Below are 27,376 nucleotides of genomic sequence, written 5' to 3'. Positions count from 1 at the left end.
TTTTGGTGTGTTTTTCTTTCCTCACAAGCCAACCACAGTGTGTTTTATTGGGTGTTTTCAGTAATACAAGTGCACAACAGCAGCGGCGCGGGTTGCCAGTCAAATATACAAGTCCTGCCTTCTTTTCGCAGGCAGACCGACACGCACGCACGCGTTTTTTTTTCCTCTTTTCGTGCGGTCTGCCTGAAAAAAAAAGCCTTTGAAAAAATACATACAGTACAAAGAAAAAGCGGAGGAAGTTAAAGAAGCACAAGGACTCGTGTTCCATGCACGTCGAGACGAATACAACAACAACGAAAAAAAAAGTCAAAAGCGTACATTTTTATTCCGGGTGCCACGGAAAATAAGAATTACATATGTATGTGTGTGTGTGTAGCGGGAGGATGTTTTTTTATAATCAGGGGTGTGCGGGAAATTTTTATGTTTAGATGGGTCTGAGGCGATAGAGGTCCGATTTGTTTGAACATGGGGAGACCGGCAGCTAGGCCTGGGCGATAAAATCGTGGTCAAATAAATTTTGTCAATAAATCATAAAAATTCAGGATAAAATTGGATTAATCTGAACTGCAGTTACACTATTCAAACACTAGCGAGAACGGGGGCGCTGATGCGACGTGAACGCTAGTTTCACAGCAATGTTTCAGTTGACGAAGAAGATGGTAAGAAAATGTCCTTAATCCATTTTAAATTCGAGGACAGCCTGTAATTCATTGCATATTTGACATCAAGGAGTTTCCCCACTTTATGCAAATGTAATGAAAATGTTGCAAAAATTGAAAACTTGTTAACTTGTTGATATGGGTAAAATTCATTCAACTTTTTTTTTTTTTTAAATGGCCACCTGAGGTAAATTTACATTTCTTTTTGTGAAGCTGAAAATAGTCTTCAGTTGATTTACTTTTTAAAATCAAATCTTCTATTCTCTTTTCTATTAAAGTAAGTTAATGTAGTTACTTTCACAATTAAATAATAAGGGACATAATTAATTTACATACATGTTATTAAATTTGAAAGAAAAAAATATTGTGATAATTATCAACAGACTAATCTTTTTATTTTTAACCACGATAACAATTTTTGTTCTATCGCGCAATCCTAGTGGCAGCGATTTTTCCCCAATTCAAACAAATCCGCCGTCAATGGCAGCCAATGAGTTGACGAGGCCACGCCCCCTGCTTATAAAGGCGTGCGTGTTTTTATGACCAAAACAATACTTCCGACATTCACAATTGGAAAATAATTCCCCAATCTACTCTTTGTATAAAAAGAAGCTTTCAAGTCAACAAGGAACGAAAAAAAGAGGATTTTTTTTCTTGTTTATTATTCTTTTTTTGGGCCTTTTTCTTCTTTTTTTTTAACACATAAAATGTTTGGGGAGGAAGAGGAAGAGGAAGAGGAGGATCGGGGGGAGCGATGCACTTAGTGAGTGTGCTTTGACGGACCGATGGGGAGAAAGAGGTAGAGTGGTAGAGTGAGGACGAGGAGGAGGAGGAGGAGGAGGAGGAGGAAGAGCATGGCTCATTTGTGTGTACATGTGTGTATATGTGTGTGTGTGTGTGTTTATGTGGCATATCTCTTGGTCCACTGCTTGGCTATCCTGTCATGCTCGGTTCTGTTGGTCAGGTACTGTGTGGCGATGCTTCCCACCAGGGGGTCAGCTGAAACCAAATTAAAAAGGGGTAGGGGGGTGGACAACAGCAATATTTTAATGTAAAATGACTGAAAAATAGAATAGAAAAATGTTGTACCATATTTTCTTGCATATTAGTTGCCTCTGCCTAAAAGCCGCACCTTAAAATTGCCTTTAAATCATTGAATTTTACAATTTTTCTCGTATAGGTCCGTAGCGTAGGTCTCGTTTTTTTATGTTTTTATGGAAGATACGTTTTTTCTTTTTTGAATTTCATTCATAGACGTCAAAATAAATGTTGTCAAGCGTTTTATCTGTTTATCTTTTCTCTATTTTGAAAGAAATGATTGTATCGGCCGCATTGTGTTGCGTTATGGCGTTTCGTGCATGTCAAGTCTAATTTGTGCGCATATAAGCCGTACCCTCGATTCAGTCATCATTTTTTTTGCGACAAATACAGCATATATGCGAGAAACTACGGTTGCCTTTTGTTGTTAAGTCAAGCTCACATGGGGCTGGGGCTGAATTTTTGAAGATTTTTTAAGGGGCCGTGAAAACGGCCTAAATCAACTAAAAACGGGGGTGGTAAACTACGGTAGAGTATTTGGCAAAAGGGGAATTTGATTTTGCAAAATCATAGCGGCTGAATTGTTACCTGGGTTGCAGTCTGTGAGCAAGGAGCAGATGGACAGCAAGACCTTGGAGATGGTGAGGGCGGGGCTCCAGTTGTCCTTCAGGATGTCCAGACAGATGACGCCCTGGCTGTTGATGTTGCAGTGGTAGATCCGAGTGCGGAAAGTCACCTAGCAACACACACACACACACACGTGCCAATTCAGCCAGATTGGCATCCACTTCAAGTCTTTTTTCTACTTGCAGGGATTTCTTTTCTTTTTCGGAAATGAATTATTGCAGTTATCCGATGAACGAAAGAGGCTTGCCAGCCGAGACTCACTTGACCCCCCGGTCTCCCCTCTGTGAGAAGCTCAGGCATTTGCCTCACTGGGTGACACCAACGTGTAAATCAGGCGTGTCAAACTCAGTTGGGTTGGCGGCCCACATTCAAGGCAACTCGATGTGGTGTGGGTCGGACCAGTTTGAAAATGGACATCTAGCAACATCAATGGCACGGAAAGATGAGCATCCACAGCCCGTTTCGGTGAATTGGACCTCCTTTATTGGCGATGACTTCATTTTGCGTCACTTTTAGGGTACTCACTAAATTTTGGATCATTCCATATTGATTTTGAGGGACTTTTCTGGATGCCTCTTGTTCGTTTGTGAATTTTGGGGTATTTCCTGGTGATTTCCTGCTGATTTGGGGCATTTTTTAGATTCCTTAGGAACTCATCAGGCGCCAATTTTGACGGCAGGGGGCGAACGAACCAATATGATTGTGGATAGGACATTAAGCAAACTTCTACTTTTGTGGCGCCCTTGTCGAAAAAGCATTTCATTCTGTACGTACAGTACGAAGGAGCTACAAAGTGCCCGTCAGGTCGAACGACCGCGCATGTCGGAACCCCTAGCCGGCCCGCGACCCGCACTTTTGACACCTCCGGTGTAAACAAACTAATGGAAGTCATTAACTCCGTGCATCCCTTTTGAAAATATCCTAAGGGGTCTGGATATCCGTTTGGGTCCAACACAGAGTCCAGTGTTTTTCCTTGACTTCTCCCAGCACCAACATCTGGTCTCGCCTGAGCCCCCCCCCCCCCCCCCCACACACACACACACACACACGCACACACACACATGCACACAGACCGAAGCTCTAATAGACCACAGCATTCTGCAAACTCCCACAAGACAGGCAGTTATTAATAGCCTCCACCTTCCTTAAGCCCCTCCCCCTTTCCGAGGTTTGCGAGGTTGGAAGCTTGACTTGAGAAATTAAAAGAATGGCTTAAAATAACGAGAAAAAAAAGAGAAAAAAGTCAGCAGAATGTTTGTTTAGTAATCCCTTAAAAGTCATAAAGTGGCGTTGAGGGCAAAAGGTCAATTGGAACAATTCAATTAAAATACAGTGGTACCTCTACATACAAGCAGCTCTACCTACGAGATGCTCGAGACACTTTTCTTTCCACTAAAACAAGGGTGTCAGACTCGGGTTGGTTCGCGGGCCGCGTTAACGTCAACTCAATTTCATGTGGGCCGGACCATTTTAGATATATTTAGTTGTTTTTTTTTAATAAATGGATTAAAAGAACTGGATTAAATAAAAACCCTGAATATTCAGTTTTTATAGATCTAAAACAATGTTTATTTTAGCTTTTTTTAATATACATTTAGATCTTGCAAAATTATTTTTGAACTAAAAACACAGAAAAAATGATTAAAAAAAAGACAATTATTGATTTAAAAGGCGGAAAATCAGGAAATTTAATATACATCTATACGCTTCATTTTAATTTGATCCTAAAACAGAAAGTCGGCACTCATGATTTACTTTGTTGGGCCACACAAAATGATGCGGAGGGCCAGAATTGGCCCCTGTGCCGCCACTTTGACACTTGTGCACTAAAATCTAAAATTGCCCTCTTATAGTTGCATTACAGCTCGTATTTTTACACCGGCGATTGCACGTCTCCCAAATCCGCCAAAATGCGTTAAACCTCCCGCACTTAAGAACGGAACGGCTCACATCCTTCTGAGCGCACTCTCATTTCGCGCCATTGAAGAATTCACACGGCCGGGAAGCGTTGAGCAGCTGTGGGCCGCCAAGACGGCCGACTTGTGAGAAAGCGGGCTTTGGCTGCTCATCACGAGGGGTTGGAGGGGGGTGGGGGGCAAAGGCGGAAGCACTCGAGCCCCTCCGGAGAGGGGAAGTGTGGGCGGGGTCTGCCGAGTTATCTCGACAAAGACGGAGAGGCGAGAAGCGAGAAGGAGGTGCACTGCGGTAAAAAACGTGGCGCTACCGCTAGTACGCGCCAGGTTCTGGCGCCCCCCTCCAAATTAAACGCCGTCTCGCATGACCTCAAGTTCCAGGGTCGACTGGCCTACCTTAGGCGGTTTAAACGGGTAGTCTGGCGTGAAAGCGATGTCCAGGAAGAAGACGCCTCCCTCGTACACGGAGCCCGGTGGTCCCAAGATGGTGGACCTCCACTCGTAGATGTTGTCTCCTTTGGGGCCCGCACTGCAAAATGGAAAAAATAGATATATTATGACTTTATAGATCTCAGTTGATGCTGTCATTTTAGCGAGCGCAACTCCGGCACCAATTCCCATAATTGTTTGGATGTGTCAATCATAACGCATAAAAGGAACAGAAATGTATCCGTTTCAGAAAAGAATGGCACCACAATTCGCATATAAAACCACAAGTAAATTATGACATGAAAAAAAGTAAACAATCGCTAACCTTTCTAATTGACCACAAACCCCAAATCAGAAAACATTACGATGACCATAAATGGCTTACAGATGAGGATTTCCAAATAATGGATCTTTCAGACATATCACTTCATCATTTTTTTCTTTTTTTCTAGAAGTTTTCTCCCTTTTAATCTTACAGTGCTAAAAACAATGCAGCTAGCTCGCATCATGCTACCTGGTTTCATTCATGTTAGCTGAGTTGCTAGGACAACATTCTTCTGGCTACATTTGTGAGAATGGAATTTATTTCCAGGTAGACGCCAAGTTTTCAAAAGGAAGAATACCTTTGGTACTACTACAGAAGAAAAAATGAGGCTTTAACAGATTTGACAAAAATGCTACATTAGCACACTACTATCCCAGTTCGTTACACGCTATAGCTAGCAGTGGTGGGCCAATTATTCCAAAAGGGCCGGAGCGGGTGCAGGTTTTTGGTCCGACCCATCAAGAGGAAACCTTTGTAACTATAAAAATGGTAAAAAAAAATGCCAAATTTGATCATCAAATCTGTTTTCCAAATGTTAAATGACATTAATACTGTCAAATTCCACTAAGTAACTACAGAGATTTCTCGATTATCGCTGCTTCACTACGTTGGGGATTTTTTTCTGGGGACATTTTTTTTAAATTTATTCATTCATCTTCCATACCCTCATCCTCGAAAGGGTTGCGGGGGTTGCTGGAGTCTAACCCAACAGACTACACTCAAGACTGGTCGCCAGTCAGTCATAGGGCACACAGAGAGACAAACGACCATCCGTACTCCCAATCTTACAGTCGCCTGCGGGAATCGAGTCCACGCCTGCCTGCAACGAAGTCAGGCGAGTGAACCACTACACCACGAGCCGCCCATTTTTGTATTTTTTAATTTTATTATTATTATTTTTTAAATTCATAAAAATGTGAAATTCCACGCTGAAACTCATAACCAGAAGCCACTCTTGCTACTAGGACTTAGCACTGAAAATGTTAATTTATTCATTTTAAATAGGGGTGAGCCGACTTCATGGATTTTCACTTTTTGCCGGGGTCTAACCCCCCATTAACCGCAATAATCGAGGTATTACTGTCTTTCATAGCACCTGGACACAACCCTTTATCACCAGGTGGGTATTTGTTCCCCTTAAATTTCATTGGCTTAAAGTCAGGTGATCCCTAAAACGCGGAATTTACGCTAACTTTCAATCTCGCGCCGGTTTGACGTTGACAGGACGGCGCCCGAACGCTGAGCGTCACATCTGTTGTGGTCAATCCCATTTCCATAATGGAGACCCCCCTTCCCGCCGGCGCTGTTGTTTACGATAAGACCCTTTGCTGGCGTCTCGCCAGCGAGACACCAGGACAATGTCCACATCACAAAGCCTGGGAACAATGAACAAGCCTTGTGATTTCATGTAATTACCGGCAAGGGTGTTGGATGCCAAGACCCCGCCCCCCTACCCACATACACACACCTTCCCCCACTGTTTTAGCAAAGCGTGTGTGTGTGTAAATGGCCACTCCAGCTTTCCCTCCGGGCTGCGATATCGCCACTCGTCTTTTTTATTTGGACAAAAACCAAGAGGGACTTCCTGAAAACAGATCCTCACAATAAGACGGTTCTCCACAAATAGGAGTCGGCTGCGCCGTCTTCCGCCGTCGAGGCGTAATCTACTTTGCCACTTCTCTTTACCGAGGCCCCCGCTGACTAAGCCTTACTTAATTAGCTCATTACGAGGCGCACCGTCCCCGGAGAGTCCGAGAGAAATCGGCCCGGATTGGCTTTTTGTTTCTTCCTGGCCGGGATTGACTTTGTTCGCTGGGTGGGGGCGAGAAGATGAGAAAAATAAAAGAGGGGGCCATTGTGTTACAGAATCACGCTTTTGACCTTCTCGGGGAGATGAAAGCTGAAGGGGGTTGTTTGTTAGTTTGCAAAAAGACGAACGACACGGGGGGATTTTCACGGTACTTGGCGGAAGGTCGAGGCGTGTGGAGCGCCAGGTCGCCGAGGAATTTTGGGAAAGAGCCGTCGGAACGAGGCCCGGGCGATTATAGGATCGCGATCGTTAATTGCCAAGTATTTTAGGTGGATTTCGGAAACCGGCTGTGGCAAATGCACGTGTTTTCAAACTAAATATTACACTTCTACTTTGTGTTTTTATTTCATTTATATAGGCGATCAAGTGATGGAGTGGTAAGCACGTTGGCCTCTGGGGTCGAGGGTTCGATCCCAGCGCGGCCCTCACAGTGTAGAGTTTGCATGTTCTCCCTGGGTGTGGCGTGGGTTTTCTCTGGGTAGGTACTGCGGGTTTCCTTCCACATCCCAAAAAGGCGAGGCTAGCTGGTTGAACACGCTAGATTAGATTATTTTATCTTAATTTATTTTATCTTAATTTAGCTCATTTTAGCTTATCTTAGTTTATCCTAGCTTATCATACTTTACCTTATTTTATCTTATCCTATTTCATCTTATCCTAATTTACCTTATCTTATCGTAGTTTGTCGTAGTTTACCTTATCCTATCTTATTTTATCTTATCTAAGTTTATTTTAGCTTATCATAGTTTATATTATCCTATTTTATCTTATCGTAATTTATCATAGTTTACCATATCCTATCTTATTTTATCTTAGTTTATCTTATCTTATTTTAGCTTATCTTAGCTTATTATAGTTTATCTTATCCTATTTTATTTTATCTTATCGTAGTTTATCGTAGTTTACCTTATCCTATCTTATTTTAGTTTATCTTATCTTATTTAAGGTTATCTTAGCTTATTTTAACTTATCTTAGTTTATCTTACTTTACCTCATCTTATTTTATCTTATCTTAGATTAGAGAACTTTAGTCAACCTGTATTCGAGAAATTTCACTGTCACAGTAGCAAGAGGTTGAGAATACAGACAGGAAAATAAATATTAGACATAAATAAATAGGTACTAAATAGGTAAATAAATAAATAAATTGCCTCTAGGTTGAATTGATTGGCCGGTCATCGATTCAGGATGTCTCCCGCCTAGTGCCTATAGTTAACTGGGATAAGGTCCATCACCACCCTCCCGTGACCCTTGTGCAGATAACCGAATGAATATTTCATTTATTTTATGTATTAATATCATGTTGGGATTGCAGTTTTAAATATCACCAATGAAAAGTGTGGTTTGTAAATGGCCTTATCGGGTATGAAAAACTACTTTATCAGGTTTAAAAACAAGACCACCATTAGAAAAAAGACACACGAGATGAACCGCTCATGGACCATAATTCATCATCGTAACAATGACCAGCGTATTGACAACGTCCGTCGGAAGGCGACAATAGCGCGAACGCTTCCCCGGCAAAGCGCAAAATTGATTTAAGAGCGACGTGAGCGAGGCCAGCGTGCGCATTTGTGGCGGAACGAGTGCATGGGCGTGCGTGCCGCGAGGACCCATTGATCTCCGACGGAAGCTGCCGTTATCCCGCAGAAAAACGGCGAGTGCGGAACTATTTCTCCGGCAACAACGTAGCGCAGAAGGAAAATGCTATTAAATGTTTGCGATGGAGCAGAGAGACAAACGCCGAGTTGATTGAGGTTGAGATCTTAGATAAGAAAGCGTTAAAAGCCAATTAAATTGAATGTTTATATTGTCATTATATTAGATAAATGTAGACATTAAATGAGAGCCCAGTAGGAGGAGGCGATGTTCATAAGTGAGAATCAATCCGCGACAATATTTTCACAATAAAATAACAGATAAGGAAATGCTTTTTACTTTTTGGGGGATTTCGTAACTTGGATCTTTTTCGCATCTCGAATCACTCATTTGCATATAAAAAAATTGTAACCTGAAAATTTCGTACCTAGAAGCATTCGTAAGTGGAGGTATGATTTTACTTGAAAAATACCTAAACGACACATAAATAAGCAGTTCTAACCCGCTAAAAACCCAAGTTGTGATCGAAGTCGTGATGCAGGTGTTCCTAATGAAGCATCATGCGGGTTAAAATCCTTAGCGCGGCGCAGCTGCCGATCTTCCTGGGCCGCCGCCACCGCCCCTGAGAAGCTTGGAGCGAGCGGATCCGCATCTGTCAGCCCGAGGCCTTGATTCACTGATTATTTGGGTCATTTCTTTCAAGGGTCTGGGACACATTAGCGGGCGGGATTCTCGCCCAGGTCCTGTCTGTCGACATTACGCTCAGGCGGGGAAGGCGCTCAGACAGACGCCGCCCCCCCCAATCTCAGGGTTTTGTGATTGACGTGATAATTAGCATTGGTGTTGCGGGAGTTCGAAACCTTCACTTGCGATAACTGTTTGTTTGACGATATTGTTTAGTAAGAAATGAGCCCAAAGTTAATAAACCTTCCGTTGGTAAACGTTCTCAAACTTTTGGAGTGGGTTTCAACCGAATGAAAAATTACTTTGGGAATGATCGACATATTGCTATTTTCCCACAGAATTTCCGCTAACTGAATCATAACACTACTGGGCGATATTTTTGGCGGGTGTTGTTTTAGGTCTAAAAGCTGTTTGACTAATTTCGGGGTGCAGAATCCAAAAATGACCTCACTTTTACTATCAATACATACAATCATTAAAGATCATTAAGTACTGTATTTTCTCGCATATACGCCGTATTTGTCGCAAAAAAATGACGACTGAATCGAGGGTACGGCTTATATGCGCACAAATTTGACTTGACATGCACGAAACGCCATAACGCAAGATGATGCGGTCGATACGGTCATTTATTTCAAAATAGAGACAAGATAAACCAATTAAACGCTAAACAAAATTTACTTTGATGTCTTTTTATGAAATTCAAGGGGAAAAAAATCAAACGTGAAAAACCACGCTCGCTCAGCGGTGGGCTTGATTGGCTCACAAATTAGACTTGACATGCACAAAACGCCATAACGCAAGACAATGCGGCCGATGTCAGAAATACCACAATTTTTCTAAGATTTTCCCTTCAAAGTAACATATTTATACTCCCTATTAAAACCATGAATATGGAGTTGAAAATTGTGAATCAGGGGGCGTCTTATACGAGAGAAATTGTAAAATTCTACGATTTAAGGTGGTTGTAAGGGTACGGCTTATACGTGGATGCGGCTAATATGCGAGAAAATATGGTAATTCACTTTCCAGGGAATTATAGGCAGCCATTTTGAAGCAGCAATAATTGATCGCGCGTGCACGGCGCTTTTGGAGTAGAGGCGCGCGCAAATAAAGCCCTTATCTGCATTATTTACAATTCCGGCTGGTCTCCTAATGGCGCCGTCGCTCGCCTTGCGTCTCCTTTCTGCAGCGTTGACGCTAACTGGAGGAGAGCTTTAATGAAGCAATCTTTGGCGCTGACCGTGAAAGCACCCCGCTGCCAATTGGCACGCGGCGACGCGGGGCGGAGGTGACGCCAATGACGCAGTATGCTTTTCAAGCGCGCCGTTTAGCGGCAACTTGGAGGTTGCCGTGAATGGGCGAGGCTGTTACCATTGTATGTACTTTTAAAAACACTTTATTCATATTTATTCATACCACTACAATTTTTTCAAACAGTTTTCTAGCCGTTTATTTTTTTTTTGCTAATTCTGTGTAACGTTCAACATATTGTGTATTATGATTACATATACCGTATTTACTGGATTATAGGTCGCACTTTTTTGTTGGGGTGCCTATTTAGTTATTCTCAATTGAACTATTTTTACTTTAAATAATGGCCCATATATAAGACAGTGTTTTTTGAATTGAAATAAGGCTGGAAAAAGTGGGGGTCGTCTTACATTCAGGGTCTAGATATTATACCAATTGACAAGGCTAGATGGCGCCAGATATCTTTAAAGCGAATGCTGAACATTTTGATGGTTAATGCAGCTATTCCAAATTCATTGTTTTATCACAGTAGATTGGTTAATTTACATTTCAAAAAACAGAAGCCATTCCTTTACAAATTTAGTTGACATATTTAAAAGTTCAGATATTAAGATGTGATACGGTTTTTGCATGATTTGAATGAGGCAAAATACATTGTTTTTTCTCCAATATATTTGTTTCACATAGGATACTGTCATTATTTCTCTATTTTGTGTTCAAAGTCTTTTTTCAAACTCGAGTCTTGAAAAAGAGAGGGTGTCGTCTTATATTCGGGCCATTACGGTAATTTTGTTCTAGGTTACTGATGAAAGAAAAAAATTGCCCTCCCTAAAATGCGACATATGGTGAGAAAAATACGGCAAACTAAACAAATCCATCAAATGAAAGAACAGGCTCTCCATTTTGACCCAAAAAAATTATATTCTAAATTTTATCATTCAAAAAAAGTGACCCTTTTGCACCAAAAAAAAACGAACAAGCCCAATATTGCCCCAAATTGAGATTTGTTAAAATGACGGATAGCAACGTAACCATTGTTCCACAGCCAAAGATGGGTGCCGCAATTAATCGACGACGAAGCGCTCACCAATTTATCCGACAACTCTCTTTATAATCATTGCCTCATTGACTTGCAGCAAAATGCCGGCACGAACGGTCTCAGCGCGCCATTAATGTCGCTAGATTCGACCGGAGATTAGCACCGTCAAAGAAATGAGCGGATGTTGACCATTAATCGGCGGAAAGATCGTCTGCAATGCATCCTGGGGGTTAAAGTCACTCCATGTAGTATATGGAAATGATCACCACTGCTGATTGGCTATTTCTCATGAACTTTCCTGCCAAAAAAATCCCATCTTGCTAGGGAGAAAATGTTTTCACAGCTTGAGTCTTTTCATTAAAGTTTTAGCTAGCTGGTATGAGGGACAAGGTCGGCGAATAAAACGGCAGGTGAGGCCAACGCGGCTTGTTTACGAGAGAATGGCGATAGCAGTTTTAGTGCCGCCGCTAGCTTTTAACGATAGGCGGTACCGCGCAAAGATGTGCTATTTTTTAATGAGTGGTTATCCATCTGATAACTGAAGAGCGTGTTTGACAGTAGTAGAGTATCGTTAAAAAAACAACACTAAAGACTGTTATTAGACGTGACAATTTAGCACCATACTGTGTTATAGTGTTATCTTTTCCCAATCATATATTTTTTTATAAGAATTAACATGTGTAAAGGAATAGCAATACACTCGAAATGGATAAATGGGTTAAGCCATCCATATTTGTTTGAATTAAATTAAAATTGGAAAAGGGAGTAAAGGGTGGAGGAGTGGTTAGCGCGTTGGCCTAACAACTCTGGGGTCGAGGGTTTGATCTCCAGGTGGGTCCTCACTGTTTGGAGTTTGCATGTTCTCGCGTGGGTTTTCTCCGGGTACTCCAGTATCCTCCCACATTCCAAAAACATGCATGTTAGGCTAGCTGGCTAACACTCTATAAATGGTCTTTGGATACGATTGGTTGTTTGTCTCCTTCTGCCTTGCGATTGGCGGGCCACCAATTAAGGGTGTCTCCTGACAGTTGGCTGGGATAGGCTCCAGCACCCCCCGTGACCCTTGTGAGGATAAGCGGTTCAGAAAATTAATGAATAAAAAAAGCAAGTGGTTAAACTCAGGTTAGCATCTTGCTGTTAGCTGCACATCAGTCTGCACTAAGTATAAAAATGTGCTAATCCCATGTGTATTAGCAATGGTAGATTATAAAACTAATCCAAAATTTGAGAATGCACTTGTGCATGAAGACTGAAATGTGAACAGATGTGGAATAATGTCCAATCAGGAAGGCTGATATGGAATACTTGAGCGTGAGGAGGACTGTTAATGAATAAAGCGGAATAATGATTGTGTGAAATACATTTACGTGATGTTGAATCAAGTGGAATCATTTTGATGTACAATAATCGTACATGGTGAGGAACGATATGAACACATGCTGAATGATTTATAAACGGCAGTGACTTGGCATAAATGTAAGAACTTGTGCTGAATGAATAATGAGGTGCAAAGTGGAGTATCGTTGAATGGCGTGGAATAACGATCGTTAATCTGAAATCTTTTGAAATGATGTTCAAGTCAAGTGACCTCAATTGGATTGCCACAAATTAAAGTCCTACTCAAATAAAAGGGGACTTTTCAAGCTTCAAATGGGAAGGACGGCAGTGTCTGATCATTTTTCAGCGTTATTGACAGCGATGGATGACCAATCCATTTGAACGGCGGCTATCATTCCTATCTTTTATAGGTATTTAATCCCAGAAATCCATTTTTTGGGGCATAATCTAGAGCAAGGGTGTCAGACTCGGGTTGGTTCGCAGGCCGCTTTAACGTCAACTTGATTTCACGTGGTCCGGACCATTTTAGATATAATATTTAGATTTTTTTAAATAAATGGATTAAAAGAACTGGATCAAAATCCCTGAATATTCCGTCTTTTATAGATCTTAAACAATTTTTATTTAACAATGCTTTTTTTCTTAGTAAGGGAAAAGCTCTTTTAATCGATTTCAAAAGGAAACCACATTTTTCTTTATGTTCCATATTTAAATAGAAAACAGAAAATATTTTTATATATTTTTAGATTTTACAAGATGATTTTTGACCTAAAAACACAGAAAAAATGGATGAAAAAATTCAATTATTGATTTAAAAGGGGGAAAATCAGAAAATATAATATACATCTATATCTATCATTTTAATTTGATACTAAAACAGAAAGTCGGGAATCATGATTTACTTTCTCGGGCCACACAAAATGATGCGGCGGGCCAGATTTGGCCCTCGGGCCGCCACTTTGACACCTGTGATCTAGAGTTTTTCTGTTTGAAGCATCTTCCTCGCACGATAAATCATCTCGTCGTTACGACCGAGCGACGATGTATCGCTCCTGTAAATGATGGCGTTTATTCGCTTGACTGACAGAATGACTTTTGTCGGCGACCTCGCTTGCCGCACGACGACGGCGCCGAGGCCATCGATAACGCACGAGGACAGACGTTTACGGGGAAAAATACCTCCGCCACGAGAGCGCCGAGGATTCCGTGACGCTCGTGAATCAGGCGCGAGGGGCGCATTGCAAAACATTAGCGGGGAAATAAAACACTTTCTGCCGTGCGATGATGGAACGGGGAAGCGGTGCGGCGTTTGGGTTGACTTTTCCGTACGCGGGTGGGAAACGCGAGAAAAGGATTGTGGGAAACGGCGACCGAGATGAGTTCGGAAAATACGACGGCGGCCGTTTGGGAGTCGGCGTTGACCATATGTTAGCTGTTGGAAGCCGGAATTGTTTTCCCACTTTTTTCCGGGTCGTCGGCACTGACACGCCATGTGTGTGTGGGGGTGTCTTCCCACACATGTTCTACCCGGTAACAGAGAAGTAACACCTGCGTGAGGGCATGTTTACACAATAAGTATTTTGTCAATTTGACAGTTTTGGGAGCTTTTCACCTTCAGGCAATGCAACATTTTCCCACATATTTTCCTTCTCTTAATGCATCGTATTTTAACAGAAGTGGGACATCAACTTGAAAATTTGGATGGAGGAATGAATAGCAAAGAAATAAAAGAAAAGAAAATGAAGACATTTTAATTGAAGGTTGCTTGAAAATTTTGATGGAGGAATAGCAAAGAAAGAAAGAAAAGAAAATTTTAATTGAAGGTTGCGTCCACATGGACTACTAATTTATTACTTATTTATTATTATTTATTATTTATCTGTGTGTTTGGTTGTTGTTGTTATTGGTGCACTTCCTTATTTATGTTGTGGACTGCTTATTTATTCAATATTTATTTATTGTTATTATTTATTGATTTATTCACACCTGTCAACTTGTACATTTTCTCGTATTTTATACGTTTTTTAATCATTTCAAATTGTGTACGCCGTGTAACAACTTTTGTATTGGGATTTTTTGAAGTACGTTTTTTTTGTAAAACTGTCATACCGCGACATTTACAGAATCTTGAATTTAGTGCACCAAATGATTGGGCACCCCGTCCACTTTGGGGGAAATTTTAGACATTTAAGTGCGCCGTATGTGAGTAAATATGCATTTGTATGGTTTTTATTGCTTAATAAGGGGAATTGTAATCATTAATCAACATACCTGGCAACCTGGGCCACTTGCTCCCCTTAGCAAGTGGCCCAGGTTGCCAGGTATGTTGATTTGTCTGCTTATTGCTTGTTTGTTGTGGTTATTTGTGCACTTTGTGGCTATGCTTTAAATATGATTATACTTGTATCATGACAATAAAAGCATTCAATTCAATTTAATTCAAATAACACGACGCCTTGTTAGTAGGGATGTCCCAATGCTATTGTTTTTGTACTTAAGATCCAATTTTTTCAATGTTTTGCCAATGTTAATCCGATGCCGAATGTTTTAAAACTATAAAAATAATACAAGCAGTATTAAAGTGAGCCCTGCTGGCAACTCCTAAAGAACTGCTCTGTTTAAAGGTTCTCTAGTGACCCAAGTCCTCCACCAAATTCTGTGTCCTAAAAGCCCTTGAAAGGTTAATGTCATGTATAGGATGGCGCTGACTGAAGGCTGGATATGATTCATCAATATTCATAAGCAAGTAAGGGCGATGACAACAATCGATCAGTGGAGGTCAAACGTAAACGGTGCTCTTGTTTTTGCTCACGTCTTTCAGCTAACAATCACCGCAGTTGAGCCACCCGGGTCACCTGACACCAAAGCCCCCAACAACCCTTCGTGAATATTGATAACAAGGGCCGGTCGCAGCGGCAAGATGACAAGTTGGAGGACGCGACGTGCCATAAAAGTGGCTTGTTTGGAGATGAATCACGGCATGAAAGCGACATTTATGACGTCATTAGCATCTTCGTCTCGTGTGAGGCATAGCTGCTGATAAATCAACGATTGCAGTCACTTCGAGGATGTCAAGTCTAATTTGTGCGCATATAAGGCGTATCCTCGACTAAGTCATGTTTTTTTTAGCGACAAATACGGCTTATATGCGAGAAAATACGGTAACTGTTAGATTAGATTAGAACTTGATTTCATCCCGTATTCGGGAAATTTCTTGGTTGCAGTAGCAAGACAGACACAGAAGACATTCTAGACCTAGGTAAGAAATTGTTACTAAATTTATACTATTTATCTATTTATTTTTTATTTATATTAAATTACTAAAACTGTTACTAAATCAACTGGAACAGTGCAAAATTGAACAGAACGTCCTTCTTCCAACAAACTTTTTTTGGGGGGGCAAGGTGGGTGCAAGTGTCATGTAATGATCTCATACCTGTCAACCTCTGCCGATAACTGCCCTTATAAATGATTATGATTCCCCTTACAAACCCCAAAAAAACCTTACAAACACCGTATGACTGTACGGTGTTTGTAAGGTTTTTTGGGGGGTTTGTAAGGGGAATCATAATCATTTATAAGGGCAGTTATCGGCAGAGGTGGACAGGTATGTAATCTGTCCCAATCTGGCATTTTTACAGAATCTCATTTAAGATACGAGCACGACGCACTTGTACAAGCGGAATAAACATTCCAACCACTCTTTGGTAGCGTCAATCAAAAATCCCAGCCCTGTCACCGGGGTGCCTACACCAAGATAGAGTGACTCATCGACTCGGCAGAGCGGGATTAGCGAGATAGGAGTCAGGTTATTACTCAAGTCTCGCGTTTTGACGCCCGCTACACTTTAATTGCCCCCCCCGCCGCTCGGAGGTAATGCCGTCTGTCACTTTGCTGTCGCCTTCGATGACGACGTCACTTGATCTTCTTCGCCGGAAAGACACCGGTCCTTTCGCGTGCGGAATGGGCCAATCGCCAACGGGAGGCGACCACGACGTCAACCGGATGTCGCTTTCTCTTTGTCGAGTGGTGGTTAATGAACGCTAAAATGACAGCGACGTGTGTGCAGGTGGGAGCATTATGTGAACACAATGGAGAATAATGACCGTGTCAAACATGCTCAAGTTTGCCATTGAACTCATTGGCCGCAATAGAATATTTTATGCTGATCAAAACTGAAATTGTAGCTTTTTTCATATCACTTCAAGTTGATTCTGTCCACAAATGATCGAATGACGACGTTAACACTTGCACGTAACCAATTACTGTAACCATATCCTTTGTAAAAACAGTGTTAAATAACCATTGCAGTCATGCCGTTTATGCCATATTTCATTGCATATACCGTATTTTCTCGCATATTAACCACCCCCACATATAAGCCGCACCCCTAAAATTGCCCCAAAATCGTTGAAGTTGACAATTTCTGTCGTATAAGACGCCCCCTGATTCAAATTTTTACCTCCATATTCATGGTTTTAATAGGGAGTACAAATATCTTACTTTGAAGAGAACATTTTAAGAAAAATCATCGCACGTGGTATTTCTGAGATACTGTATCAATCGAAAGGATCGTCTGCTGGATTGCACATTGCAAAAGGTTGTTACCTGTACGTAGACAAATTCAAAAAAGAAGTCATGTGAGCAGTACAACCAGGAAGTGTAGTAAATAGTGGTCAGGTTTTTTCACATATTATGGAAATACGTTTTTTCCTTGAATTTATTAGACATCGTTAAGCGTTTTACCTGTTTATCTATTCTGAAATAAATGACCGTATCGGCCACATTGTCTTGCATTATGGCGTTTCGTGCACGTCAAGTCTAATTTGTGAGCCAATCAAGCCCACCGCTCTCAATCAAAATAATTCACACCATCAAAGGCCTTAAACACGAGCGTTCAAAGCCAGCCTTCTCAGTTTAAATTCATTAGGCATCAACAAATTCATGAAATATGAACACCCCCCACACAAACTGGAAAATCCCCACCGATAGGGTTCGGTGAGGATGTGTCGACATAAATCAACCGGCCCCTACCCCAATCCCAACCCCACCGAGCCCCCCCACCCCCACCGCTAGTAGGTTTGTGGAACGCTCCCAAGTGGATGTCTTTAGCGGCGCTCTCCTTCCTGCCTCCTGAAGACGGCCAACAGCCTGTGACTTCATTTGTCGCAGCCGCTCCGATGAATAACCTTTCAAGCGGGCTCGGTCCGGGGGAAAAGCGGCGGGCGGGTGGCATACCAAACGAGCCTGAGCTAATGTCGCTACTCATGCGCTGCCGCCGCTGCCGGCCGGCCCTGCCATATACATCAATGCAGAGTAATTATTAGGTATCACCCCCCACCCACATACACCCCCCCCCCCCCCCCCCCATACACACACATTGGTAAGGATTATCTCGAGAAAGCTTAATTGTTTCCCGGGCAACCCCCTCACCAGCACCACTAGCAAGACTCACGAAATCTCCTCTGGCGATTATTCTACTTTCAAATGACTTCCTCCGGTCAAATCCTTCATGTGAGCCAACCTGGTTTTATTTTTCCTTCTAAATAAGAGGGGTTCTGAAATAGATTAGAGTCCTCGAGGAAAACAACATGTCTTTTAGCCTGGGGTATCATAACAAACGGGGCTGGGAGCTGCAGCGAAAAGGTTAGCTTCGTGTTAGCGCTAACCGCAGTGGCAGTGATTGATGCTCATTGTAAATGAGGCCGTCAACGGCCAGATGACTTCGATTCAAACCGTTGGAACCAACAAAGCCTGCCAAAATCATGATAGAGCCTCTTTGATTAATCAAACCTGCATGTTTTCATCACGACGGAAAATGCTCTCTTTGACAAACGGGGCTAATTATGTTTATAAACATTGAACATCATTTAAGCCTCTTTAGCAAACCTAATGTTATATCAAAACCTAGTAGTGAAAAAGTTAATGTTTTATACCAAAAATTGTTAAATTCATTTGCTAACAGTCGCCTAGGACCCAGTGTCTTTGATGCACTGAATGTAAACGTTGACCAAAAAGTGTCTGACATACTTGAAATTTGCACGCTTGGGGTGCGATGCACAAAAGGTCACGTAAATTCTTTGAGAAAAGCTAAATGGTTGAATAATATTTAGCACGAATGATATTTGTTTTGGTACAGATCAAATACATTAAAGTGTCTTTGATATAACATAAAATACTGCTAGTATGAAAAAACTGATATTCAATGAAGCTGCTATTATTTGCTTGATCAGTTGAACCATATCAATTGTAAATATTTTGCAAAGCAAAAGCATCTATTTTCAAATATTTAGATTCCTTACCAAGAGTGACTGCTTTCATCATGGAAAATGGAAATCAACATGTGAACAATAATTAAAATAGTTGCTGATTATTTGGCAGGGAGTTCTAGTACACACAGTGAAATAGTTAGCTTTGTATATTGTAGCGTCGACCAAGCCATGAATGCTAAAACAACAGCAAAAATAAATCAATCAACTAATTTCTTGCAAACAACCAACATTGCGTCTTTGAAACCCTGCTAGCTTTATACCGTAATCGAGGCAGTCAACAGGCAGACAACAGTAAACTGGCGCCCCCAGTTCAAAGCCAGAAAACATCAACAACAGCACGATGGTCTCCTCAAACAACAAAGGCAGCGTCACGGAAACGGATAAAAAAAGCTCCTTCCCGCGCGGCATCCCCGAGGGGAAGACGGACGCCGCGTGTGGCTCGACGTCTCTCGTCCTCAAAAGGCCGAACGAGAGAGCGACGTCGCGCAATAAACATCGACTGCTGGCGCCGCACAGAGGCGGGGTTAATCATACCAAAAAAAAAAATGGCATACAAAAAATAGAAAAGGCTTTTAAAAGTGACAACGCAGCACCTTTTTCCACGCTCGAGCGTGAGAACGAGGCGGGCCGACACAAATAGGAAAACATCTACGAGGCAATCGTCCGGGAATGGATAAAAGCATCTTACCTGCAGTTAGGAGGCGGGTCTAATGTAATTTCCGCCAGCTCCTTCTGAATCCTAAAAAGAAGAAAAATAGACATTTAGTGAATGTCACGGTGAATATAGGCTCTTTGGAAAAGCAGAAATGTGACGACTTTATTTCCCGTTTCCCACCCCCCAAACGGTCCCTGAAGGCAACACTTGACCAGATGCGTAGTAAACGAACATGAACCGAAATGTGAAATTCCATTGACATTTTCCGGACTATAAACTGCTATTTTCTTTCCCTTTCAACTCTGCGGCTTGAAGACCCAAGTGGCTAATTTTGAGTTTCCGCTCGGAGTTTATTGTACAACGCGCCTTTGGCTTTGGCGCGCAGGCGACAGTAGGTTTGTGAGAAAAATACTTTTTTACAGATACACGCCAATTTGTTGTAAACAACATTTTTTTGGGTGTTACTCAAAAAGAACCATTTAAATGAATGGATATCAGTTATAGCTTGCTAGAACTAAGCTACTATGGTAGCATACTGACAACCGAGTGGATTAGGCACGGCATAGTTTTTTTCCGGGTACTCCAATTTCCTCCCATAATTTCCTCTAATAATCTAAATTGTCCTTTGTCTCCTTGTCCCATGCGATTCAAAGTTGAACCTCCTTGCTCCGGCTAAAATCCTCAATTGCCCATCATTGTTTGCATGGACATCAGTTTTGCTCAAATCACTCAAAAAATGACCAAAAACTGCAAATAGGAACACCAGAAACAAGGACAATCAGAAATGGGCATTCCTAAAAGTCCCCAGCAGATAATTGGCTACCTTGTAGAACATGGTGTCACAGTGCAGTTATAATAAAACCTGAAACTTTTCCACAAAGATCACCTGTTTTTTATTCACACTCTTAAATTACATTTACTCACTGGCTGCCATTGCGGTGATAAACCTGTATGCAATCCACGCCAAATGCGTTGGACGTCTAGCGCTGTCAATGGCGGTAAATGGTGAACATGGGAGGGAACGCAGCATCAAGTAAATATATTTTAAAAATCATCTTTCAATGTGCAACAGTACAGAATAACAAATACAAGCAATACATGCCAGCAGTACACTAAAACAGCTCTGTTTGAAATGCAAGTACTATTCCAACCAATCAAAATGTGAGTATCTCACTTTTTCCCCGTGTACCAATTATGCATTAGCAACAACCTTGAGTGGTCGCAGAAACTGAACTGAGCTTCAACTGTGTCGCAGATTATTTTTTTTTTTAAATGAAGAAAAATGGATTGCAGATGTACAGAAAGAGTTTGTGCCTTTTTTTAAGCTACTTTTGACCTTTTTTGAGTGTGTCTGTGTCAGCATTTATGTGCTGTATGCGCGTTGCGGGACTGACATCATCACCGTTTGCCACTGTGTCCGCAAGCAATGTCATTTTTTGCATTTAATCATTATTTTCTCAATGACCGGGGACCAAGAAAAGCACAATTTGCATACTTAAATACTTTGGGCAACCTTATTTCATATGAAATGTCATTTGTAGCAGGTGTTTACAATTCCTATATATATATATATATATATATATATATATATATATATATATATATATATATATATATATATATATATATATATATATATATATATATATATATATATATATATATATATATATATATATATATATATATATATATATATATATATATATATATATATATATATAAAATATTCTGTCTTTGTGATGTGTACAGTAGTCCTCAAGTTCCCATTGAGGACTCCAGCAATTTTATTTCAATTTCATTTCAGTGGAAAATCGAGGTCATCGCTCATGATTGGACTCGCACGGGTCGGATGCGGCGCCTAGGTTGTGTGTGGCTTTAACACATGTGGTCTTTATGTTCCTTTGGCAGATTGGAAGTGAAAAGATTCATTCAACGTGGATTTCGAACATACTTGGCCAAGAAAGAGCTTTCTGATTCCGAATGACATGGCTTGGCTGAACATCTGGGTATTCAAATATACAATGTTGAGTGAATAAACACCAAAGAATACATGAAGTGGTTTTGCATCGGTTTAAACACGTCACAAGGGGTAAAAGTATTTGCTTTGCTCCCATAAATGGAGCTTACTTATTTATTTATTATGTCGACTACTACTTATTTATTATGTCGACTACTACTTATTTATTATGTCGACTACTACTTATTTATTATGTCGACTACTACTTATTTATTATGTCGACTACTACTTATTTATTATGTCGTCTACTACTTATTTATTATGTCGTCTACTACTTATTTATTATGTCGTCTACTACTTATTTATTATGTCGTCTACTACTTATTTATTATGTCGTCTACTACTTATTTATTATGTCATCTACTACTTATGTCGTCTACTAATTTATTATGTCGTCTACTACTTATTATGTCATCTACTACTTATTATGTCGTCTACTACTTATTATGTCGTCTACTACTTATTATGTCGTCTACTACTTATTATGTCGTCTACTACTTATTATGTCGTCTACTACTTATTATGTCGTCTACTAATGTCGACTACTTATTCATTATGTCGACTACTTCTCCATTATGTCCACTACTTATTCATTATGTCCACTACTTATTCATTATGTCCACTACTTATTCATTATGTCCACTACTTATTCATTATGTGGACTTATTATGTCAACTACTTATTATGTCAACTACTTATTGTGTCAACTACTTATTATGTCAACTACTTATTATGTCAACTACTTATTATGTCAACTACTTATTATGTCAACTACTTATTATGTCAACTACTAATTATGTCAACTACTTATTATGTCAACTACTTATTACGTCAACTACTTATTATGTCAACTACTTATTATGTTAACTACTTATTATGTCGACTACTTATGTCGACTACTTATGTCGACTACTTATGTTGACTACTTATGTTGACTACTTATGTATTACTGCTTTGTTGACAATTTATTGATTGATTATTTATCATTTTGTTTGTTTGTTGTTGTTATATGTGCACTTCCCTACTTATTTATGCTGTGACCACTTATTACTTATTTATTTGTTGTTGTTATTTGTGCACTTTTGTGTTGAAAGCTTTAAGTCTCATACCTGTATAATGACAATAAATGCATTCAATTCAATAGTGTAAGCCCTAAGATGTCTATCTGTGTCAATGGAAGGCAATGAGTTATTGACGAATTGACGAACGTGCTTCCAATGAGGATAATGAACCCCCATTTATTTGCGTGGGTGCGTGTGTCAGCCCCTTTGTAAAGGTTTACAGTCCCGCCGAATAGCAAGCATGTTTGAAATGACAATACCTTCGGGACTGCAGTGTTTTTTTAACACAGCTTCACACCCTCGGGGCGCCATTTTAACAAACAACTCAGTGTACCCTCTACACTGGAAAAGGGGGAGGAGGGGGCGTATAAAGGGGTGCCAGCGGGTGGGGGGGTTGTCTTACCTCTTGGCACTCGTGGAGAGTTTAGCAGCGGTTTTACTGGAGATTTTGGTCTCCTTCTTTTTAGGCTGCGCTTGCTCGCGCTCCTGCTCAGCCGGTACCGACGACTCGCGCTGCTCGATGTCCGAGCTGCCGCCGCTGGTGCTGGGGCTGTCGTCCGGTCTTTGCACTTCGCTGGACATCGTGGGGCCTGAGAGAGGAACGGAAACATTAGTGGAAATGGACTTGCCTGAAACCCTCGGCCTTTTATACACACTCTTATCTTGTCCAAATCTATTATGAGCATTTTTGGCCTTGTCCCAATTTGCATTTATTCTTAGGTACTTGCATTTAAAGAGACTTTTATATCATTCAAATTCTGAAAAATGCTTAGGAAAGGTGAGAGGGTGTATCTTTGTTCAAGATTTCACAAAAAACAGAAGATAAAATACCCATAATCCATTCTGACAACCAAGTTTGCAGTAATTCTGACAATTAAACTCTGAAAATCTGTCAAAAATTTTGCCTCACGAGTTTAATGATGGATAATTTTGACGTTGACGTCACACACATCAGATTTTTTTATTGGAATGACCGATCCAACAAGGCCTACATTGACATTCTGGGAAATCTAATCAGATAGAATCTTAAACATCACATAATTATAAAAAGCCACCGATTCCTTAACCCAAGCCAAGCGGACAGCCTTACTCACAGCCCGTTTCTCAAACATGTATCGAAATCATTTTAACAACAAGGGCCCTTTTGCTGTCGTTACACAGACATTTTGTTAGATTGACATGTCACAAAGGCAAAATCATTAGCTTCACAGTCACTGCTCTGCTTGACATTTTTCATCCATCTATTTAATGTACCGTTTACCCTCACTTGAGTCCCGGGGGCGCTGAAGCATATCCTAGCCGATTATGGGCTGGAGGTACAGCCCAGAACTGATCGCCAGCCAATCGCAGACCCTCAAACTCAACTGTGAGGCGGACATCATAGCCACTTGTTCAAAATAATTCATGTTTTGCTATTTTTTTCTAAAGTATTTACAAAAGCATGTTAAAAGTGGCTTCTATTTATTTATTATTTTAGTATAGCTAAGTTTATTGAGGTGGAACACAATATTTTATGGGTCCTGAAAAGGTGAGCCAAAAGGGAGAACTCGACTCAAAAAACGCCTGGCAGTAAACGAAAGGAGAGTAAAGTTTTATTTTAAAAATGCCTTTTATCACCAGAAATTGGGAGTAAATTCCTATGGAAAGTTCCTGCATTCAATCAAAGAATGTACAACTCTGACAAAAGCACGCCATTCTACACAATTAATAGATATTATTTTCACGTTTTACGTGGTGTTGGGTTATTTTAGCATGGCAGTGCGATAGCATGGTAACAAATTAAGACAAAACAATGGTGACACATCAGCACTTCGATAGAAGACCGTCATTTACGCCCTTCCCAGGTGACAAAAACAAGGCTAAAACGCGGGCATGCATCAAATTCGCTACATAGGAGGTAAAAACACGTATATTTCTCAATATTTACAGTATCTGTGGATGCTATCTGGACAGCGAAGTGGACAGACAACAAGCTCGCCTTCCTTTGGCGGGGCTGGCGGAGGGGGGCGTTTCATGGCGATGGTAGACGTCGGCACTCAACCGAATCCTTAGCTGTATCGCCGTACGTTAGGGGGTAACGATACCCCCAAAACAGCAACCGACGTCGGCCAAGGTACGCCGCGGTCCCCCGCGCCACTCACGAACGCCTCCCCGCCGCATTGTCGGGGTTCAACACACAATGGGGGTCAAGCGGGGGCTGGAAACCGAGCCGTCAGTGAACGTCACAGGGGAGCTAGCTACGAGGCTAAAAGTAGGGTGCGTTACAACATCGCCGACGGGGGGGGGGTTAAACGCAAACGAGGGAGGGGGGCGAGAATAGGCCTCGGAGTTGGAAACTTGAATAAAAGACGCCGAAAAAGAAGGCGTTTGGGCCGGGGGAACGACGGCTGCTCCGGGAGGACGCTCGACGGCGGGGCCGACGGTGACGACGGAGCGTCCGTCGAGCGTCCACATTGTGACCCCGCTGGCGCCTCCGCACAAAGGGAGGCTCGCCCCCCCGGAACATCCTCCTTTCGCGGGGGAAACACAAACACTTTCCACGGGACGTTGACTTCGACTTTACGGCGTGTACCTGCTTGGCGCTCGGCCGTCAACGCTGCGTTCGGCGTGATTTTTAATCCCCACCAACAACAAAAAAGGTCGAAGGAACGAGAAGCTTCAGTTAGTCACACGGCCGCCTTTGGCTCGCTCGCTCCCGGTCGTCCCTCGGTGATTTTATTCCCCAAACTCGCGTGGTAGAAACAAGCGGCGAGAAAGGAGCAAATCAGCGCAGAGAGGAAGAAGAAGGAGAAGAAGAAGAAGCTGAGAGAGGAGAGACGAGGAGGTAAGCCTCCGGACCGCCTCCGCGTGCGCGCTCCCGACACGATGCGTGCACACGGGGACGCGCACCACCACTGCTGAGGCCTAAACTGCGCGTGCGCGTTAATGAATCAATTAAAAAAACAGTGAGAACAAAAGATTCGGAATGTCAAGAGATTTACCCATAATATTTTCAATTCTTTTGCCACTTGTTTAGGTTGGTTTTCCAGTAGTTAACAGGAACTCGTTGTATTTGGAGTAATTGAAGTATTTTAACTTACGAGAACTAAAAAGAACACCAAAATGTTGGCAGGCATACGTCATATGTGGAATAATTGAAATATTTTGGCTTATCAAAACTAAAAAAGAACCCCAAAATGCTAAGTCACGTGTCTTCTTCCTCTTTCAGCCCCAAAGATGGAGCTGAATGCCCAATTCATTTGGACTGGGAGATTGGACACATGATGATTGACGGCACACAGACAGACCCAGATTTGACTTTTCTTTCATTTTATTTTGTATTTTGATATTTTTAAAACTCATTTCTCTTTTTTTATTTATTTTATTTATAATGATGTTAACCAAAAAGTGAATAATTATTCTCTTTTCTTTTAAATTTCATTTCTCAAATTTCTGTAGCCCTCCATGAAAGCAGACTCATTAAAATGGTATTTACTTAAAACTTTTATTTAATTAATTTATGCATTCCAACTATCCACTATCAAAATAACTGTATATTGCTCTTAAAGTTAAAATCAATTTGGATTAAAAAAAATGACTAGACTGCTGCAAATGGACGGATAAAAACAATTTCACGATTCAAATACAGTAATACCTTGAGATATGAGCTTAATGCGTTCCGGGACCGAGCTCGTATGTCAATTTACTCATATCTCAAATCAACTTTTCCCATGGAAATGAACTCAATAGGAATTAATTCCTTCCCACCCTTTGGAAAAAAAACACACTAAAAACAGGATATTGGAATGTAAAAACATATTTTTATTTGTTCTAATTCGCCATCTACTAAGAAAGTAACATAAATATCTGGTGGTTATGTTGTTGAATACTAAAAAGAGATATTATTCAGTAAAATGCGGAGTGAGAGAGAATTTTTGCACAGCAATGCGCTTGTAACATAACATAAACAAATGTAAATGAACTTGGATTACAATATAGACACACTCAAAAATAAATTTAATCCAACCTCACACTAAACTTAATTCTAATTTTGTTGTCTCGTATCTCAAGGCAAATATTTGCTGGGAATTTGACTCGTATCTCAAATTCCCTCTATGTCGGGGCACTCGTATGTCAAGGTATTACTCTATTAGCATCCGTGTTTTCATGATACATATACAGCGTGCACATTTAGCTTGAGCGTGTTTCCCAAAGTTGGATACAAACGCAAAAGCCTGCCAAAAAGATCCCAAAGCGCTTCGGGCAAGCGAGTTAAAGGCTTGTTACGTCAACGCGTCTGCATGCTTGGCTAGCGGGGAACGCACGAGATTTAAACGGTCCGACTTTCACGTCATGGTACGTCGGGCCCTCAAGCAAACACTTAAAAAAAAAATAAACAGAAGAAAATGGAGTAAATGCAAACAATGGATAAAGCTAGTCGTTAATATTGCTCCAAGCTAACCGAAATGATGCTAACGTTTTAGTGTCGTCCGTCCCTGGTTAAAGTTTCCTAAAGTACACAAATACTGGAATTGGAGCGTCCAATCATGATAGCCATGCCCATTCAATTCCGTATTGATTGCTTCAGCTGGTGATGATCTATTTTGTAACTTTCTACGACCGTGCGAACCCTGGAATCTGATCCGAAATGACTGCTTGAATGCTAAACATGAA

The 27,376-nt window shown here is 41.1% G+C and overlaps 1 protein-coding gene and 1 long non-coding RNA gene across 2 annotated transcripts; one reads left to right on the top strand and one right to left on the bottom strand.

The window, feature by feature from the left end:
* LOC144072860 (ubiquitin-conjugating enzyme E2 E2) lies at positions 1-25,591 on the bottom strand. Its single transcript, XM_077598221.1, has 6 exons — positions 25,296-25,591; positions 23,127-23,313; positions 19,676-19,726; positions 4,634-4,766; positions 2,286-2,433; positions 1-1,658 (listed from the first exon to the last, which is right to left on the bottom strand). Exons 2-6 carry the CDS (start codon positions 23,303-23,305, stop codon positions 1,561-1,563), a joined length of 609 nt encoding a protein of 202 aa, XP_077454347.1. The 5' UTR covers positions 23,306-23,313; positions 25,296-25,591; the 3' UTR covers positions 1-1,560.
* On the top strand, positions 24,474-26,193 carry LOC144072863 (uncharacterized). The gene is made up of 3 exons (XR_013299960.1): positions 24,474-24,567; positions 24,653-25,547; positions 25,932-26,193. It is a non-coding gene; the product is annotated as an uncharacterized LOC144072863 (long non-coding RNA).
* Positions 26,194-27,376: the final 1,183 nt, after the last annotated feature.

This window comes from Stigmatopora argus, chromosome 4, assembly GCF_051989625.1.
Source record: "Stigmatopora argus isolate UIUO_Sarg chromosome 4, RoL_Sarg_1.0, whole genome shotgun sequence".
Lineage (NCBI taxonomy): Eukaryota > Metazoa > Chordata > Actinopteri > Syngnathiformes > Syngnathidae > Stigmatopora > Stigmatopora argus.
This window is presented reverse-complemented; position numbering and strand designations above follow the sequence as displayed.